Raw genomic sequence first — 21,713 nt, 5'->3', positions numbered from 1 at the left:
GACATGTAACGCTAAATGGCCAGAGATAACAGCTGAACTTGCTGATACTGAAACTACAGCTGATCGTCCAGATGTTATTACTCGTGTATTTAGAAGTAAGCTAATTGCATTGAAGAAACAAATCACAGAAGAACATGTTTTTGGGAAGGTTGCAGCTATTGTATATATTGTAGAGTTCCAAAAAAGAGGTCCGCCACATGCCCATTTTCTTATTATCTTAGATCATGGGTATAAGCTTACTCGTCCTTCAGATTATGATAAATTTTTTAGTGCAGAAATTCTTTCTACTGAATCTCCTCAGTAGCGTGAAATTATATTAAAGCGCATGATGCATGGTCCCTGTGGTAGTCTAAATCCAAAGTGTGGATCCATGAAAAAGAGAGTTAAGGATGATGTGGTTTGTAAATATAATTTTCCTAAGTCATATGTAAAAGAATCAAGTACTAATGAGGATGGTTTTCCATTGTATAGAAGGTGAAACACAGGAGAGCATGTTAGGATTCGTGGTGCTAATCTTGATAATCGATGGGTAATCCCATATAATCCATACCTGTCTTTATCATTTGACTGACATCTAAACGTTAAAGTGTGTTCTACTATTCAAGCAGTGAAATATCTGTATAAGTATGTCTATAAGGGCCATGATTGTGTTTCTTTTAATGTTGATGGAGAAGGTAGTGAAGGTGTTGACGAGATTAAGAATTTTCAGGCTGGTAGATGGGTTTCTCCATGTGAGGCGGCTTGGAGAATATTTGGGTTTGATTTGTTTGAAATGACTCCTTCTGTCATGTTGTTACCAGTGCACTTGCCAAATATGCAGATTGTTTACATGAGGTCTCGTGAACAGCTTGAATCAGTTGTTGGAAATAAAAAAGAAGCAAAGCTGCTTTGACAGAATTTTTCACCAAAAATGCATTCCTGCCCGGAGGCACAGGTCTTCGATATACTAAAATGATTGCAGAATATAGATGGGATAGCAGCAATAAAGAGTGGGTTAAAAGAACCTATAAAAAAATAATGTTGGTAGGATGACTTTTGTGGTTCCTTCAGAAGGTGAGCGTTTCTTTTTGCGCTTATTTCTTGATAAAGTTATAAATCCTGTATCATTTAACCATCTAAAAACTCTTGATGGGGTTTTATACTCAACGTTTCAAAAGGCTGCTATTAAGCATGGGTTGTTTTGAGGAAGACACTGCAACCACTTCTTGTTTGGAAGAGGCATCAGAAGCCCAAATGCCTTCAGCAATGAGGCAACTCTTTGCAACCCTGTTAATATTCTGCCAACCAAGTAATCCAAATGTTCTTTGGTTGCGTTTTTATAGTTCAGTGTCTGAAGACTTCAAGCATAAGTATCCAAACTGCCCATCTAAAGTTAAGAAATTGACTGTGAAGGAGTTAGAAAGCAGCTTAGAAGCCATGGGAAAGTCGTTGGAATACTTTGAATTAGGTCATTTGGTAGATGAAGCGGATGATGGGATTCATGCGACAAGAGATATTGTAGATGCTTTAGAAGCACCTATTCCTCCAGAATGTCTTGATTGTCGAGATAAATTAAATGCAACTCAGGCAACTGCATTTAACATCATTATGTATCATATTCAAGATGGCAAACCAGGATGTTGTTTTATGGATGGACCTGGTGGAACTGGGAAAACTTTCTTGTACAATGCTTTATATGCTGAGGTTCGTCTGGCAGGAAAAAATAGTTCTTCCTACAGCAACATCAGGTATTGCAGCATCTAATATTCCTTCTAGCAGAACAACACACTCAAGATTTAAGATACCATTAGATTCTAAAACATCACTTACTTGTGATGTTCCTAAGCAAGGAAGTTAAGCTGCTTTAATAAAATAAGTTGTTCTTTTCATTTGGGATGAGGCTTCAATGGCTCGTCAAGAAAACATTGAATCCTTAGATCTATTGGTTTGAGATCTTTGTTATCCTGATTAGCCTTTTGGTGGGAAAGTAATTGTTTTTGGAGGGGATTTCAGGCAGGTGTTGCCTATTTTGCCTCGTCGTACACAAAAGGAAGTTGTTGGTGTAAGTGTAGTTAGTTCCTACAAATGGCCTATTTTGACAAAATTCCAATTAACAGAAAATATCAGAGCTAAAGAAGATCCACTGTATTCAGCTTTCTTGCTTGCTCTTGGAAATGGACAATTACATTCAGTTGAAAATGCCTATGTTCAGCTTCCACAACACATTGTTAAGTACTATGTTGTGAATGATGATCCTGTTCCGATGTTGGTTGCTGGAATTTTCCCTGAAATTTCTGAGCCTGGGTTTGATAGCAATATTTTTTATGAACGTGCAATTCTTACGCCTATGAATGAGGATGTTGATGCCATTAATGAATATATGATCGGGATGTTTCCTGGCACATCAACTGTGTATGCAAGTTATGATTCAATACTTGATGATATAGTTGTACACTATACCCTACTGAATTTCTCAACACACTTTGTCCGGGAGGAATGAGTCCTCACCTGCTTGAACTGAAGATAGGAAGTCCTGTTATTTTACTACACAACTTAGCACCTTCTAAGGGCATGTGTAATGGCACTCGTCTTATTTGTAAACGTTTCCTTCCTAATTCTATTATTTGTGAAATAGTACTAGGGCATTATAAAGGGACTTTATATTTTGTTCCACGGGTTAACTTAAGACCATCGTCTTCTTGTAAGTATCCTTTTCAGTTTGAACGCAAGCAATTCCCACTGAAATTAAGTTTTTCTATGACAATAAACAAGTCTCAAGGGCAAACACTAAGCCGAGTATTGATATACCTGCCACAACCATGCTTTTTCTCATGGTCAGTTATATGTGGCTCTTTCTTGTGCCAAGAAATCTGATAAGGTTACTGTCTATACAACTCAACCACCAGCAACCTGTACTGGAAGCAGTGTCAAGAATATCGTATCATATGATGTGTTACGGTTAGCTATTATTATTTCAAATGGTACGTTGTAAGTTAACTTATATTTATTATAATATATTTCTTGCATCTACAAATTTGATCATTTTAAGATTTTTGATTCTTTACTTAATATATTGACTTAATCTTACTTCTTGAATTTGTAGACATTATTAGGTTGATTTGTGAACATGACTTATTTGGTGAGGCTATTGCATTTTATAGGTTGGCTTGTAATACTTGAATTTAATTCAGAAATATGCTACCTATTTTGGTTACATCTGTAATAGTCAATTTAGCCAAGTGATATTAAATTGTGTATTTGCTCATGATATGTATATGATTTGTATTTGAACTATTATATATTTATATTTATCTCTTTAATAATGTTAGTGTGTAAATGTATGTTTATTTGTTACAGAATATTATATAATTAGTTAGCTTCTTGAAATGGTAATACACTATATACAATAAAATATAAGTGAAGTACTATAATATTAACATTATAATTGTAAAATATTTTATTTAATTATTATGGCAGAAAAGTCTAAATCAAATTAATCACATGTCTCAACAAAGTATATTAAAGTTGAGATTACTTGTAATTTTGGAGAACCTGAACAATGCAACTCATTATTATCCAAGTAAAATAAACACTTGCTTATTTCCAGTGGATATTACATAGGGTTACTTTTCTAGCCTTGTTATTTCCTTTGTCCTATATAAAGACCTCTTCTCCTGTCAAAATGTGAACCTACTTTTCTTTTTAGAGCTGAATTTCTTTCATGAATATTCTCTCTGATTTCTGCTGCTAAGGCAAGTTCATTAATGGTTTTATACCATGATTTCTATACCACTCAATTATAGCTTATTTGCATTTATTGATGTTTTCTCCTAGAATACATTCCTTAGCATATCTTAGTATATATAGTTGTTATTCTTTCAATATTTAAGGGCCAGATCTTTTGTTTGGCTTGCATTAAACATCATGACTTATTAAATGGGTTTCTTGATTTCTTACTATGTTGAAGTTTAGTTATCGTACTATATTGATATAGAAGTTAGGCTTGTTATGACGATAAATATAGTGTTCATGTATACTTGACACTTATTTGCATTTATTATTCTTTGTTAGTTTTTTTTTGTTAGAAGTAATTTATTGGGATGTTCATGTAATTTACTGTCATGTGATACGTCATTGATTTTAGATGAATTTATGGTTGTCTTTTCCTGGTTTGTGTTGTGTTGACAGCTGGTTTGAACCAGTTCTGCTTTCTTTCTTGTGCTGCACAAGTTGATGTAAATCTACATTTGCTGCTTACTTTCTATTGTTTTTTGTTTATATAATAGTCATGCTTCAGTGTATGTTGTTCAGTCATGATGATTTTCTATTTTCATATATATATATATATATATATACATTTGAATAATTCGTTGTTGTTGTGTTTGATAAATGTTGTTGCTTTCTGCAAGTCTGTATATTGTTCTCTTTGTTTCTTAACTATCTAAGCAAATGTAACAATTGTTAAGATTTTTATCATTATTTGGTAAGGTTATTTGTACACTAGAAAACATAATGTATATGTACACTTTAAGCTGCTGTTCATGTTTTTACTTTACATTTGCATGCATTAAAGCATTTTTTTATTCTTAGCTTAGCATGTACTGCATTGCTTTCATAATGGTTAACCATTAACTAATAATCTTTGTAATATTACTTAATGATAGATGAAACATCAATATCTTCCTCTGGATAAGTTAACTCCCAAAACCAAAAAGTACAAGATTAAAGTTAAGGTCAAGGAAAAGTCCCCAGCAAAGTATCCAGAAAATTAAAAAGCTAACCAAAAACTTGTCTTTGAGGATGATGAGGTATATCGTTATCATTATATAGACCTTATATTAAATGTTAAGTTAAATATGATCTGATGTGTTTTTTTGTGGTACACATATAGGGCAACAATATTAGGGGAACTCTATTTGACGCTGAAATTGAGAATTTTGAAGGTATATTATAACATGAGAAAGAATATGTCATAGCAGATGCACCAATCAGAAACACCAATCCAATGTATCGTCACAAAGGAGATGACTACTACTTGTCATTTGGAGGCTCTACTGCAATCCAGCCTCTCAACCCTAACGCTGGTTCTGTCTTGCCAAATTACATTCCTATAGCTGAAGTGCCACCAACTAGTACTGCAGATGATCGCTTTGGTACTTTATGTTCTCTGATTTGAAATATTCCTTATTTTATAGCACATCTTCTAACTTTCATTAACTTTGTGATGATTAATGCAGATATTCTTGGTGTTGTGGTTTATTTGGAAGACACACGAAGGAAGAAAATAATAGTGACTATGAATTTGATGTGTGCGATGTTATAGTTGTTGATGATAGTGTTCAAAAGTTAGTATATATTCATGCATATAGATAGTAAATGAGTTTGCTATCTTTGATCTTTCTCTAAACTAATTTGCTATAATTACAGTCTTGGTGATGGAATTGTCATTTCTCTATATGGTGAGCTTGCCACTAAGACTGTGCTAAACTAACTGCTTGGTGTGAGTCTTTCATGATTGTCAGATTTTGACATTTGCAGCCAGCTCCCCATACTGGTGACCATCTACTCTTGTTCTTTGATCTTAAGTTATTACTGAATAATATGATTTAACTTTAATTTTAAGATGTAGGATTCTCATTGGCATCGTCTATGTCAACAGTTATTGATACCAACCCGACTGGTCCAGAAGTTGATGCACTCAAAACTTGGTGAATAGTTGTGCTTATTGAAATAGTTGTGCTTATTGAAATAAACTAATTACTTGTTTGAGTATTTGTTAACCTATATATATATACATATATATATATATATATATATATATATATATATATATAGATATACATATACATATACATATACATATATACATATACATATACATATATATATATACATATACATATATATATACATATACATATACATATATATATACATATACATATACATATACATATATATATACATATATATATACATATACATATACATATACATATACATATATATATATATATATACATATACATATTAGACATATACACATATACACATATATATGTTTTACTGTGATGTATGCAAGGCCCAATGCATTGCAGAAAAGAGGTATATGCTTCCACACTTAAAAATTCTAATTATACATCTTGTTACATTATTAATAGTATATATCCATTTACAGAGAGAGTTTTAGCTTCAATGCAACTGATGAAACTGGTAGTATTCGTTTAACTGCATATGGAAAATAGTGTGAGGCATTGCTAGGTGTCAAAGACACAGAGCTCATACAAAACAAGGTAAAGAAGTTTATTTAATCCTTGAAATTTTTGTTACAATTAATATTTCATTCTAAGCTCCAATTTCACTATAAGCTATATATATATATATACTAACCATTATGTTGCTTTTGTATATGCAGATGACAGACTAGTCTGAATTTGAAGATATAACTTCTGAGCTGAAAGAAAAGCCTCTTAAACTTGAAGTAGGGCCTATTGGTGCAATTAAGAGAATTGGATATCTGTAATGGGTGGTGAAGTCTGTTACGCGTAACTAAATGCTAGCTACTTAGCCCTTTGGCTTCCGGTAAGAACACATTTTTTGAGGGGCGACTACTTGGTCATTTTGAATGTGTTCCTATTAGACACGTTTTGAAACAATTTTTATTTATTGCAGCCATAACTTATGCCAAATTATTCCCTCATTGTTATGAACTTTTGAACTATCTCAGCTTTGCTTTTGTTATGTATTTTGAACCTTGCTAAGTAACTTCAGTTTTCTTGTATGTACCTTGGCTTATTATTTCTGTGTTTGCCAATTTTAATTTGCTTTAAGAGAACTACTTTATGGCTTTATACAGTTTACTTATGCATCACAAAATCTCATAGCCAAACTCAGTCTAAAAAATCAGCAAACAAACTACTTATTCTGCAAATATTAAAAAGCAAAAAGTTCTAATTAAAGTAGCAAGCAACATTTACATCATGTTAGACTAATTACCAAAAAAAAAAAAAAAAAGGAGTTATAATTTTGGTAGCAATGAATTTTGTGAATATGGTGAATTTATTTCACATTAGTGGTAGCAATTTGTTAGGCAACAATTTGTGAAGCTGCACTTTGTGAAGCAATAGTGTGCAACAAGTGCTCATTCACAATTCATAGACAAATAATAGCAAAAGTAGCAAATACCATTAGTTTACATTGATTAAATACATAAGAAACAACACACTAAAGTAGCTAGCAACTTTTGCAATTATAACATTATGCATCTAACTTAGACAAGGCTAGATAAGTGATTTAGGTTAGCTAGATAAACCTTACAACCATAAAGGCAATACATTACATATTTAAGACAAATGTAGCTTACAAAAGTACTCCCACCTTAAAATGAACCACCTTGTGAGGCATCACTTCCAGCTAAGCATGATGTGCTAGAATGGTGATGAATCTCAGAACCAGGAATAAAAAGATGAGCACTATAGGTGCTAGTTTCTCCCTCAGGTTTCTAATTTGCTTAATTTTCAGCAAGATTAATGGAGCATCCTCTCTTAGGACTAGGTTGATTGTTTTCTGGTTCACCAAAACAAAGATCAGCAACAACAACTTCTAGCTCTCCTACTTTCTGTTCAAGATACCTAACGTGTTCCTCCACCGCCTTTAGACTGATATGCTTGGCTGCCTCATACCGAGCACTGCCATCAGCCTTCTCTTTACCTTTACTTGCCATAGAAACAAGGTTACTTTTTGCACAACAAGGTAGTATCTTGAATAATGAATGCATGTGAAATGTGAGAATTGTAGCACTTCACTCTCCTGTTATATAAGCTAGGTGGGTTATAAGTTCTTACCTAGAGGTTAATTAAAGGTGCTACTCTCATATGGCTGAATATTAGAAGACTTTGTAGAAAATCTCATGGACAATAGTTTTCTCTCTTAAAGTACACAAGCCACAGCACTATACAGCTCATACACATGTAGCATACATGTCTTGCTTACAGAATACATATCCAAGGCACGTTCAATAAAAATGAGCATAAGTACTATTCAGATATGATTAAGCTAAGATGCTAATGAATAAAACTAAGCAACATTGTAAATCTAAAATGTAAATAGTAAGTAGATACCTACTTTAAATTAGCATAGTAAGTCATACAACCATTAAAAATACCAATAAAATGATCTAAATTGAATTCTAACCATCATACTACTCTTATTGTGTTCTTAAAGCTTAAATAGCTGATCATTTTGAAATACTCAAATTACGTCAACCACTGGAGGATTTCCTTCTCGGTACTTAATCAGTGCACCTTCCTCCTTTTGAACACTATACCGAGCAGCAAATTCCTTAACACCACTATATAATTCACACATAGTAATGAGGCCGTCCTTCTTCGTAACTTTCAACCTAGCATCAATCTGTTCACCAGAGTTCTGGAGGAGTACATTAGCTGAATCACCAAATTCACTCAACCAATTATTAGCAAAATCAACAGGAACTTTCTGCAAACAATGAAATGAAAGCAAATAAGATTATTTCATCAGAAAAAAGGGTCTTCAAACACAACATACACTTTACCACAAGTAATACTTATTAGCAGCACTTACAATTGTTCCTAACATAAGGTAAACTACAGTGAAAATGAATTTAAAATGTGGCTCAAGACAACTATGTGCAAGGTCATTAATCCATTCATTTGTCTCGATCATCTTTGCAGGACTACCATGGTAAGCAGGTGTGCGTCCACGCCTCTTGCTAAAACCACCAGTGCTCTTGCCACTTCCAGATCCTTGTGCTTTCTTACTTCCTAATGGCCTTAAAATCTGCACAGAGAAAGAGATATCCCCTATATATGTAAACTTTAATCCATCATATCCCCAATACTTATCCTATTATCTTTTACAAATTCAGCCCAACCATCTTCTAATACAGTTATCCAACCATCTCTATCCTCTTCATGTGCCATAGTAGCTTCCCAAACTTTACCATATTTATGCAATTACAGATCAACTCCTTTAGAACCATCATTCAAGATGTTCTTAAATTCATCAGGAATACGCCGTAGGTTAATACACATTAGCGAAATAGTAGTTTAATGTATAAGCAACAAACAAACAAGAGCAAATCAGAAGGAAGTCTAACAAAACTAAATAACTACATGTAGGCGTCGCTCGAAGTGCGCCTACATTAAAGCATGTGATGAATATGCTTGGCACTCATAGGAAGTGGGAATTGACATTACGATTAGGGATAACGATTAGGGACAAATAAAGTAGGGAGCCGCCAACAAGTTTTTAAGGAACTTGTAAACCGTTCACGGATCATAAAAAGGCAACCACGAATAAGGGACAACGAAGGCAACAACGATTGACCCGTGAAGGTTACACCCCATTCATAATCCATGAGATTACTAACTCCATATGGTTCGGAACCACTAAAGGAGGATCGGGGATGATGGTACGAAGTGAGTCATGGAGTCACATTCGCCCGTATTGGCCTCTACTTGATTCTTATATTGAAAAGCATTCCTGTGATCTCAAAGGCATACAAACAAAATATTCAATTTGCTCCAAACTATTATTTAACTAAATTGGTTGAATATTAATGCACACATATAATTCTAAAATATTTGTGATCACTTGAATTAATTACAAGATTAAAAAGGATCCTAAACCGGTTGTCCAAATTATCTTATTAGGCGTGATTTTCAATTACATATTCCCTTTAAACATGCAATATGGTGATCATAAAAATAATAGAACAAACATTAATATTGGAAACAATTTAATCACAATTCCAACAACATAAAATCGTTAGAAAAATAACGGAAATAAAAGGAACATAATTCTTACTTTAATTCTGTTTGTTTGCAACTACAAAATAATAAACGAGTTAGTAACTTCAAGGAAATGATAAAACAATAATTAAATTAAATTAAATAAAGTAGAGTTGATTTGGGGCCAAACCCTCAAACAGTTCTACCTTTCACGCCTTGGCTTAAGGATAGAACCACGAGTAAAGTATGGACTCCTTTGAGCACTTGAAGAAGGAATTTTGAAATGAGAAGGGTAGGCTAGTGTTTAGGCTAAAGCATAGAAGAGAGAAAAATAAATCAGAGAATTAATTGATGCCCCGTACATCAGAAATAAGGGGGTATTTATAGGGAAAATGTGTTGAGGGAGCACACGGAACCCTAAAATGATAAAAACCCTAAAAAAGTATCCCGTGACACGGCAAACTGTACCGTGACACGGGAAGTCCCACCGTCAGACGACAAACTTTCCCGTGACACGGTACATTTTTAGTGTGACGCGGGAAATTTTCAGAAAACGGGAAAGAAAACGCGTTAAGGGTTTACGCGGAAAAGACACGGAATGTCCCGTGTCACGGCAGAATTCCCGTGTCACGGGAAATCTCACCGTCAGACGGGAAGGATTCCCGTGACACGGTGGCTGTCTACCGTGGCGCGGGAATTTCCAGCCCACTTTTTTGTCTAAATACATTTTTAACCCTAATTTCATTCGGCATTTTAAGTGCCGATTGATAATTTCGGGCCTTTTCTGACTTATTATTATTTGGTCTAAAATAAGAAAATAATTAAATAAAAATAAACAAAAGGTTTGGGCCAAAAATAAAATAAAAAAGGGTTTGGGCTAAAATTAAATAATAAGTTTGGGCTGAAATAAAAAACTATGCTTTTACCAAACATCAAGACTAATCCATGGACCGTTCAAAAATATGAATTTAATCAAATACGATTTTTTAAGCACTCTCGGGATTAAATACTAAACCCGACCAATAGTGGCGGTGAAAGGTTGTTCATCATCGGGTCTGGTTCTGGGGAGACATTTTTAGGTGTCTACAAAAGCCCCCACTTTGACTGAGTTTGTAGAAACGTCAGTTTCGAAAAACGATAGTCAAAGTAGCCGATAGGGACGGAGAATGATTTAAGACGTTCTGCGATCCTAAATCATTCTGTATACGCCGATACCTGCAGAAAAATGTTAGTTCTACAGATAAAAGGGTATAAAAGGATAGAATACGTATTCGGCACCAGTGTATCGGTGACAAACGAATTTGGCAGCTTCCAATGCTTGAAGGAATCCACCGAGTGACATTTGTTGAAACGCTTTCCATGCTTGAGGAAAGCCGAATGAAGAGCTTGGTAGCTTTCTAAGCCTGAAGAAACCTATCAGATAATACTTTCCACGCCTGAGGAAAGTCGACGAATGAATTTGATGTCATTCTATGCTTGAAGAAATCCACCGATAATGCCTTCCATGCTTGAGGAAAGCCGACTTGGCGGTTTTCTATACTTGAAGAAAAATCCACCGATAACGCTTTCCATGCTTGAGGAAAGCCGACTTGGCGGTTTTCTATACTTGAAGAAAAATCCAGCGATAACGCTTTCCATGCCTGAGGAAAGCCGACTTTGCGGTTTTCTATACTTGAAGAAAAATCCACCGATAACGCTTTCCATGCCTGAGGAAAGCCGACGATTGCTGAAATTTGCAAGTGTATGATGGTTCAATTATCCCCGAACGTGGGCCGTAGATGATTCACACCTTTAAGTCGATTATCCGACCATATTAGGTGCTTAAAATGCCGAAAAATAGACTTTGATGCTTGCTAGGGGTAAAATGGTAATTATAGTCCCCTTTAAGTATCAATTAGAATTTTCCGCGTAATTCTAGCGAAAAATAACTGTCCAATTTATGCGAAAAATCGTGCAATTTTAATTAAAATGTGGAATATTCGCAAATAACTGTTTGGGGCAGGCAAAAAAAAGCCACTTAGTCACGAAAATAATTCCCGTGACACGACACGGATCCCCATCACGCGGAGCTGTTTCCCGTGACGCAGCAGGGGGGTCCCGTCACGCGGAACAGATTCCCGTGGCACGAGAATTTGTTGGCTGAAAATCGGTCAACTGGCATCTTTGACCAGTCAGACCACGTGCACCACATAATATATTACTGTTAAGTGGGAACGGGATCTGTTGCACGGGATTTTTTGGTTTTAAATACCAACCATTTTTCCCATTTTACTCATCCACCATTCCTCTTTCTTCATTTTCTTTTTTTTTCCTTCAGCTCAAACCACCGAGCCACGCCGAGCTTCACCGTCGCCCGGAACAGCTTTCCTGTTGGACGGTAATTTCCTCCCGCGTCACGGCGAAATCTCTCTCTTTTCCTTTTTTTTATTTTTTTTTGTTTTCGCTAAAAACTTATCGTTGCTCGTTGCTGGTTACTGCTGTTGCTGTCGCCTGAAGTTGCCGCCGGTATCGCCGGAGCTCCGCCTCTTCTCAGGCTCACCGTGACACAGGACACACTCACCGTGTCATGGCATTGACTGACCGTGTCGCGGCGGTCTGCTGGGTTGCCGGAGTTTTTTTTCGAGCTTTTGTTGCTTGATTTTTCACCAAATTCATTCCAAATTTTTTCCATACTCCTCATATTCGAACCTCTACAAAGATCTATGTAAGTTCCTCTTAATTTTTGTCTCGAATTTGCTTCAAATGAGTAATTTCATGAAAAACCCTTAAAAATCAATTTGGGGATTTTTGATTTTGAGATTTTATGTTGAAATTCTTGCCATGATTTTACTTGTATATGTATGTATGTGTGTTTGTGAGAAATTTGAAACAAAAATTGCATGATTTGATGGAGAATTGAGCAAATCACCATTTTTGGGTACTACTTTTTGTGAAATGATGTTCATGTTACTTCTTTGCACTTGAAATGGTGAAAATATGGTGGTAGATCTTGTATGATATGTTGATTCATTGTTTTTGTGCAATTCCGAAAGATATTTCGTGTATGTACTATATCGTCATGGAGAACATAGTATCATGCGGCTAGGAGAACTATAGTACTAGTTTGTCATGGAGAAACTAAATACTATAAATACTTCCATAATTTTGCCAATTTTTAGCCTTGAGGTAAAAATTTAGCGTATAATGCAATAAACAACTAAATAACTTAGGAAATGATGCTAAGCATTTAGATTTTTTTATTAAAATGCAACTCGAATTAAATGTCTTAGGAAATAATGATAAGCATTTAGATCTTTATTTTTATAATAGCATGCCTAGGCGACGGGACCGCGATCTTTCCACCCACGGCCGGCGTCAGGCTTTTCGGGATGCCTAGGCGACGGGACCGCGATCTTTCCACCCACGGCCGGCGTCAGGCTTTTCGGGAGGACACTCCTACTATTCCTGAGGGTATGGACGACGATGCTTTAGAGTCCGAGCCTCGGGCTTCTACGAGTAGAGGTAGGTGGGTTCCGCCTCTGTGGACTCCAGACCAGTTGGTTTTCTGCCGTGAAAACCACGTTTCTCATCGCCCACTCTCCGGCATAGTCGACGACACGCTTCGCCACCACGGTTCTGGAGCCGGAGATTTGATTCCTAGACTTCACCAGATCATTACGAGGGATCCTGCTACGAACGCCCTATGGGAATCGGCTGGTTTAGTAGATTTATATACGGCAGTCGTAGGGTTTCGCAGCCCCCGGGGTTGCGGTGCGACGGTCGTTCACGCATTGTTGGAGTATTTTTGGGATACTACCAATACTTTTCATTTTGCTTGGGGGAGATTACAGTGACCCCTCTGGACTTCAGTATGATTAGCGGGCTGCGCTTCACTGACCGGGCCGTAGCTCAGATGTCTGATCTGTCTTGGGGATCGGCTGAGGCAGCCGATTTGTTAGATCCAATCGTTCAGCATATCGGGACCCGACCAGTGTCTCGAGGTGGTCCTAGGAGCGGGCGATCGGAGCTGGCTTCAGTTCTAGCTCGTGGCTTCGACATGGAGGATACGTCGGCTGAACAGCGAGTGCGGATCTTCATTCTGATTCTGATCTCCATGACCCTTTCTCCTGATAGGCTTTCACGCGTGCTCCTTTGCTACCCCCTTCTTTGGTCAGGATCCATGAGATAGGATCCTATAGCTGGGCCAGCCTCGGATACGCCGACCTTCTCTTATCGCTACGTCATGGTTGTCGGCAGCTGAACGACGAGTCTCCCATCACCGTCTATGGTTTGTGGAGAGTCGTAGAGGTGATGATCTTTTCCTTTCTTGTTTCACTTTAACTTGTTCGACTCATGTGCTCAAAGATTACTTTTCATTGCATCTATGGTTCTACGAGTACTTCCCAGGCTTGGCTCTTCGTCGGCGTCGTGGAGCGGTCCATGATTTCCCTGTCGGGGCCAGCTGGCGCGATCGAGGAGAGTCATGGGTGGAGTCTGTGCTTGCGCTGCGTGGACTGCTACGCCGAGGCACCTGTTCTGTTGGCGTAAGAATTATTTTTGTTGCCTGTTATTTTCCCTCTGACGTTGTTTCCGGTGTTTCATGCCAACTTTTTATGGTTTTCAGGTTGCCATTAATGTCCAGTATTGTCCTTGGGCCAGGATGACTGATCTTCCTGAGGCCTTGCGTCTTTCAGCGCACCGCACCATTTTGGTTGGTATCGGACGCTTTTTCTGGTATTTGGGGGAGTGTGTCGTTCGTAAGCATAGCGGCGATCGCTTTGTGGTGCCCTCATCTCCACCAGAGTCGATGCTGGACTCACGCTTGATTAGGGAGTTGATAAACAAGGGAGAGCGCTATACTTTTCCATGGCAGGAGCTTGTGCACATGGAGAGTGATTATGTGCAGGACTTGCTTCCCTCTCTAACTCCTCCACCCCGTCTTCCTGAGGTATGATTTCTTTTGAGGATCTTTGTTACTAGTTTCAGTTTTAAATAGTCGAATAACTTGATTATTCGATCATATTTTCAGACGACTATTCGCCCTGTGGGGAGGATCGAGATTCCATCTCAGTCTGTCCGCTATCCAGGGCCGATTGGTATCACCGAGGACCATATTGCTGACGCGCCAGAGGGTTACAGACAGGCGTAGGAGTCTCTGGCCGAGGTCTTTGAGCCGGTAAGTTTTTTTATGCATTATTCATCCTTTTAACACTGCTTGTTACTGACTTTTCTTTGTTTAATCCTCAGCCTAACCGCCCAGAGATGATGGGATTCATGAAACTGGTTGACGCCCTGAAGTACTGCATCATCAAGCTTCGGCGTGGTGCGAGTTGTCGGAGCTCTAGCGACGTTCTTGAGGTATCATTTTTTTTTCACTTCTACCATTTGTTTTATTTTGCATTGTTGACACCTTTTGATTTTGTATCTTTCAGGAGCAACGGAGGTCCCGCTCGCGCTAGAGGCATAGAGGCTCCAAACGAGGAGGAGCTTGGTCGTGGTAGACGATCTCCTGAGATTCACCGACGTTCTCATTCTCAGGGAGAGCCTCAAATTACTCAGCCGTTTCAGGAAGCTCAGTGGCAGCAGCCTCAGTCTTCCCAGTGCTTTCCGGGCCAGAGTCAGGGGCAGCGGCAGTCGTTTTCACAGCCTCCACAGCCTGAGCTTGGGTCTATTTTGACTCCCGTGGATCCTGGTTCATTTTCAGCTCCATTGTCTGGGATTCCTCCACCGGTGTCGGGCTTGTTCTCAGTGCCGATGTATGGGACGATGCCTCCACCGACGATTCCCGCGTCTTTGAGCCAGTCTACACCGTTAGCCGGTTGGACGGGTCCTGCCTTGAGTTTGACTACTGCTGGGGTCATAGGGACTAGTAGGGACACTACTCCCCGTACTCAGATGATGGAGAGACTCTTTGGCTCACCGTTCCCATATTCACAGGGTGGAGATGATACTGATTCTGGCTCTAGAGACTTTTGACCGAGGGTTTTTATTTGTACATACTATGATGACACTTGACATGTTTATTTATTATGACTCTTTTGTACATTATTCACAGTTTATGTACTTATTATTGTGTGTTAGTGTGTGCTTGAGACTCATTGTGTGTGATCGTATTTTTATTAATGACGCGACAAAAAGCGTAAGTGGAGTAATGGAGGGTACCGACCTTCCCCAAAAGAAAAAGAAATAAAAAGACAAGTAAAAATAAATAGAATAAGTAAATAAAATGATAAAGAGAAAAAAAAATAAATATTAAAGTGATGAATAAATAAATAAATAAAATAAAGATAATAATAATAAAAAAATAATAATAAAAATAAAAAGTTGAGAATTTTACTAGAAATAAAACTCTCAAAAAACTGAAAAATAAACAGTGAAGATAAAATACTAAAAAAAGTCCTGATAGATACGGGAAAAGATGAAAAAAAGAAAACGTGTGAGGTGCCGTGACACGACACTGTACACTGTGTCACGACAAAAGTTCTCCTGACACGGTGGGATTTCCCGTGTCACGGTACGCGTATTTCGCAGCGGTGTGTTTTACGCGTATGAAAAGATAATTTCTGAGCAGTTTCGAGCGCTTTTGCTATAAAATAGGACCAGTATATTCATGATATGCATAATTACGAAACACAAAATAATTTAGAATTCCATATTTCAATAATCATGTCTCAGAATTTTGATAATACATTGCGCGACTGGTCTTATTCTTTGACCAATGCTGACAAAAGAGAGTTAGAATTATTTCATGTCAGGGGTTTGCTAGCCCTGCGACATGTAGCTATTGAACATGATTTTCTTAGGGCAGCATTAGATTATTGGAGTCCAGAAACACACTGTTTTAAATTTAATTATGATGAAATCTGTCCCCTGCCGGAGGAATTCGGTGCAATATTTGGATTTCCTGCTAGAAATCTTATTGCCATGCCTACCCTACGTGAATATTATTACCAAGATTTTGAACGCCATCTGAATTTAACAGATCCAGATTTAAATAGAATTGTGTGTGGTAATGAGGTAGACTTAGAAAAACTTGCAAATTTATATTTTAATCGCCCTATCTCTGAGTCTTATCATGTATATCGTAGAAAGGCATATATTTTTTGCATGTTTAGCAAGCTTTTATGTGCAAACGGTAGGGTAGGACATGCTTGTCTAGCGTCCGTGCTTGAACATGTCGAATCTGGAAGATCTCCTATGCCGACGTGCCTTGGAGAAACATTTCGTGGCCTTGACGAAGCAAAAGCTGACCGGAAAGCCATCAGGAAGGGCTCTCTGGTACTGCTGCAGGTAAAAAGACGCTCCGAGTAGCCCCCGTGACACAAAACAGGCACCGTGTCACGGTGGGTGTTTGCCGTGACACGGTGAGATCTGCCGTGTCACGGGGATCTGCACTCTTTTTTTTTTTTTTTTTTTTTTTTTTTTTTTTTTTTTTGCAGATTTGGTTGATGGAGCGTTTATAACTATTTGAAGCCCCCGACGATGTTGAAAAATATGGCCTTAACGACCTAGTCCGTAGGAAAAAGAATTACTCTGCGAACATGTCGTATGAAGACTGGAAAAATTTCTTTGCAAAGAGGGAATTTTCCATTCGTTGGGTGGTGCCTTGGTGGAGGCTTACTAGGATGGTTGGCATGAATGATACTCCATATTGCCGTGTTCCTAGTATCTCAAAACTGACTTTTTATTGTCCTTCTCGACTGATGTGGCAGTATGGACTTGAACAAGTAGTTCCACGCTATAACGATAGTCCTCGTGAAGTATCGTTGCATGAAAGTAACGTTCACAAGTATGAGACTTATTGGATAAGAAGATCTTTGTGGACCGTTTCTGCAAGTGACCAAGCTCCTCCTCCTTTATCTAGTGCATACAAGGCATAGTTGAACCCTAGAAGTAGGAGGGAACGATTTGGATCACGCAAGTCTGATGTGAAGAGTCGTCTTGGAAATAAGAAAGCCCCTCCTAAAGATCGTCTAGGTCCGAGAACACAAGGGATTGAGTTTAAGACTCCTATAATGCCGAGAAAGAAGAATTATGTGAAAAGGAAGGGTAAAGAAAAGATGGTCTATAGGGAGAAACAACCGAATAATTTCAAGAAAGGTGAAAGGGGTGAAAGTTCGACTAGGGGTGTGACGGTTTGGGCTACAAAAGACACATTAATGGTGAAGGCCGACCTAATTGACCAAGAGAAGGATGTTCCTAAAGTGAAGAGAGATTAGATCAATAGTGCTTTGCTTTTTAAGATTTATAATTTTTATTTAAAATAAGGCATATGATGCCAATAATTGTAGTCGCATTTATTTCAATAGCATATTTATTTCAGCCTTAAAAATAAAAAATTACAATTACTTTTATTTATTATTTATTTATCCGAGTCAAGGAGTCGGACGCAATGGAAGAACGAAAAAAAAAAAAACTGGAACAAACAATAAATTCGCAACTAATGCGTCACTAAAAAAAAAATCGGAAAACCTGAAATTTCACCGTGTCACGGTGAAAAATCCCGTGACATGTTACAAATTCCCGCGTCACGGCAATTTCTTTTTTTTTTTTTTTTTTTTTTTGCACTCAGGTCCACCGCACCACGGTTGACTGTACCGTGGCACGGTGGAATGTCACGTGTCGCGGCAAAAACCCTTTTTTTTTTTTTGTCGTGACGCAATGCTGAACTGACGTGCATATTTGATCGACAGAGGGAGGACTTTTATTTTTTAAAGTGGCCGGGCCCCTTTGAGGGGTTGCCTACGTATCCTAAAAAGGAATCAGGCCAAACGTAGCTCTATTGGGTCATGAACCCATGCGACTAGGCATAGAATTTCTTGAATTGATCCAAGTTGGTTAAATTATGGAAGCCGTTACTGTCCATGTCTACCAATTGTGCCGCTCCGCCAGACAGGATGGCTTTAACAATGTACGGGCCTGACCAATTCGGTTTGAATTTTCCTCTTGGATCTAACACATTTTTACGAAGTGCCTTAAGCACCAGGTCACCCTCTTTGATATTCCTAGTGTTGACTTTTTTATTAAAATGTCGCGCCATACGATGTTGGTAGATTTGGACATGATGCAAAGCTTCCAAGCGTTTTTCATCAAGTAAGACTAGTTCATCATATCTTGCTCTAATCCAGTCGACTTCATCTAATTGGCTTTCCAATGCGATTCGAAGAGAAGGGATTTCGAGTTCTATTGGTTGTACAGCTTCAACTCCATAGACCAAAGAGAAAGGAGTAGCCCCTGTTGATGTACGAACAGAGGTTCGATATCCCCAAAGAGCAAAATGTATCTTACTTGGCCAATCCTTGTAATTTTTTGTCATCTTTTCGATGATAGTTTTCACATTTTTGTTGGCCGATTCGCCGGCACCATTTGTTTGTGGTCTGTAAGGTGATGATCTGTGATGCTTGATATGATATTTCTGTAATAATTCCGCGCATTCGGCTTGGAAATGTGTTCCATTATCACTGATCATCTCATGTGGTACCCCATAGCGGCATATGATATTTTTCTCAATGAATTGAGCTACATGTTTCGCCGTAAGCTTAGCATATGAGGCAGCTTCGACCCATTTGGTGAAATAGTCGATTGCTACGAGAATGAATTCATGCCCACCTTGTCCTGGTGGTGTTATTTTTCCAATGATGTCGATGCCCCAAGTGGAGAAAGGCCATGGAGAAGTATATGTGTAGAGGAGCGAAGGTGGAACATGCTGTAAATTTGCGTAGACTTGACACTTCATACATTTCTTGACGTATTCGTGACAATCTCTCTCCATGGTAGTCCAATAGTAACCTTGTCGTTGAATCTTTTGGACTAACATCTTTGCATTCATGTGTGTTCCACATATACCGGCATGAAGGTTTTCCATGGTTTTATATGCTTCTTTCTTGGCTATGCATAAGAGATTTCTCCCCATTGCAGTTCTCTTGTGGAGTTCTCCCCTTATGAGCACATATTGTGAGTCCAGGAGCCTCAAAGCATGGCGTGCCCTTTTATCAGTATTAGGAGGGTATTCTCCTCTTATCACATAATTAAGGATATCTGTATACCATGACTCTTCATCTTCTTCTTGTGGTTCTTGTTCATTGTCGAGTGCGTGAACATAAGCCGGCTCATATCTTCTTTCTATGGTCAGTGGCATTCTGATTGTATCAGTTGGAATTCGCACCATTGATGCTAATTTAGCTAGTGCGTCGGCGAATTGGTTTTCCTCTCTCGGCAAATACGTATATTCCACTTCATCTAGTTGCTCCGTGAGAGTTTAGCTTGAAACGTAGCGAGACTTTCACTTCTCACTTTCCATCTCTTGGAGATTTGGTTAATGATTAGTGAAGAATCACCGTAGATTCTGAGCTTCTTAATTCCTAAGGCGACAGCTGTTTCTAATCCCAAAATACATGCTTCATATTCTGCGGCATTGTTGGTGACATCAAAGTCGAGCTTCATGAAAATTGGGATGTGCTCTTCATTTGGTGATACGAGCAGGACTCCTACACCACATCCTTTTTGGTTTGAAGCTCCATCGAAATAGAGCGTCCAGCTATCATCTTCGGTCATGAGTAAATCTTCGTCAGGGAAATCATACTCATCTTCTTCTTTCTCAACTTCTTCTAGTGGAAAGTCTGCTAGGAAATCAGAAACCGCAGAACCCTTGATGGCTTTTTGTGGCACAAATCTCAAGTCAAACTAAGCAAGATTGACTATCCACCTTGATAATCTACCATTGAGTGTCACTTTTTCGAACAAGTATTTGAGAGGATCCATCTTGGACACGACATGCACCGTATGAGTGAGCATGTAATGTCTTAGTTTCTGTGCGGCCCACACAAGTGCGAGACACAACTTTTCAAGTGGTGTGTATCGCGTCTCATATCCTTGAAGCTTCTTACTCAAGTAGTAGATTGCATTCTCCTTGTTTTCGATCTCTTGTGCTAGCATTGCCCCCATCGTTTCTCTTGTGACCGTAAGGTAGAGTCGAAGACGAAAGTCAGGTATTGCTGGCGCTAGCACGGGTGGGTTTGCCAAGTACTCTTTGATTTTGTCGAAAGCTTTTTGGCAATCGTCATCCCATGTGACTGGGACATTTTTCTTGAGCTTCTTGAATATAGGTTCACATATCGCTGTGAGCTTTGATATGAACCTACTTATATACTGCAACCTTCCAATGAAACCTCGAATCTCCTTCTCATTTTTGGGCGGTGGCATGGCCATGATCTATTTCAATCCCTCGAGAACTGATCACGTATCCAAGTAATTTGCCTGACGTGACTCCGAATGCACACTTTGCTGGATTTAATCTCATGTTGTACTTGCGGAGTCTTTCAAAGAACTTGCGAAGTGCAATATTATGGGCTGGGCGATCTTTAGACTTAACGATCATATCATCGACATAGACCTCCACCTCTTTGTGCATCATGTCATGTAACAACGCTGTAGCTGCTCTCTGGTAGGTGGCACCCGCGTTTTTCAACCCGAATGGCATTGCCGTATAGCAATATGTACCCCATTACGTGATGAATGTGGTTTTCTCCATGTCTTCTTTGGCCACAATACCTGATTATATCCGACGTAACCGTCCATGAATGATAGGAGTGCATGGTTTGCTGTGTTATCGACCAGAATGTCAATGTGAGGTAGAGGGAACCCATCTTTTGGGCTTGCTTTATTGAGATCCCTGTAATCAACACACATTCTGACCCTTCCATCCTTCTTTGGAACTGGAACAACATTTGCTATCCATTATGGATATTTGGATACTCTGATGAAAACTGCGGCCAACTGCTTCCTGATTTCTTCCTTACTTTTGAGAGCCACATCCGGTTTCATACGGCGCAACTTTTGTTTGACAGGCTTCATACCTGGAATGAGTGGTATCATATGCTGAGCTATATCCCTGTCAATTCCTGGCATATCTTGGTATGACCAAGAAAATACATCAACAAATTCACTAAGCAAGTTAATTAGCTATTTGCGTTCATCTTGACTTAG

The 21,713-nt window shown here is 38.4% G+C and overlaps 1 protein-coding gene across 1 annotated transcript; it reads left to right on the top strand.

Moving 5' to 3' along the window:
* Window positions 1-446: 446 nt before the first annotated feature.
* On the top strand, window positions 447-892 carry LOC145625184 (uncharacterized). The gene is made up of 2 exons (XM_081678260.1): window positions 447-474; window positions 588-892. Exons 1-2 carry the CDS (start codon window positions 447-449, stop codon window positions 890-892), a joined length of 333 nt encoding a protein of 110 aa, XP_081534386.1.
* The last annotated feature ends 20,821 nt before the right edge of the window (window positions 893-21,713 follow it).

This window comes from Chenopodium album, chromosome 3 (genome assembly GCF_948465745.1).
Source record: "Chenopodium album chromosome 3, dcCheAlbu1.1, whole genome shotgun sequence".
NCBI lineage: Eukaryota > Viridiplantae > Streptophyta > Magnoliopsida > Caryophyllales > Amaranthaceae > Chenopodium > Chenopodium album.
Note: the sequence above shows the minus strand (reverse complement) of the source record. Positions and strands in the feature narration are given on the sequence as shown.

Bases quoted from the DNA above. Each gene is read 5' to 3' on its own strand.
- LOC145625184 (XM_081678260.1), top strand. From the start codon at position 447: ATGAGGATGGTTTTCCATTGTATAGAAG. The intron at 475-587 runs GTGAAACACAGG...TAAACGTTAAAG, and splicing joins GGTTTTCCATTGTATAGAAG to TGTGTTCTACTATTCAAGCA.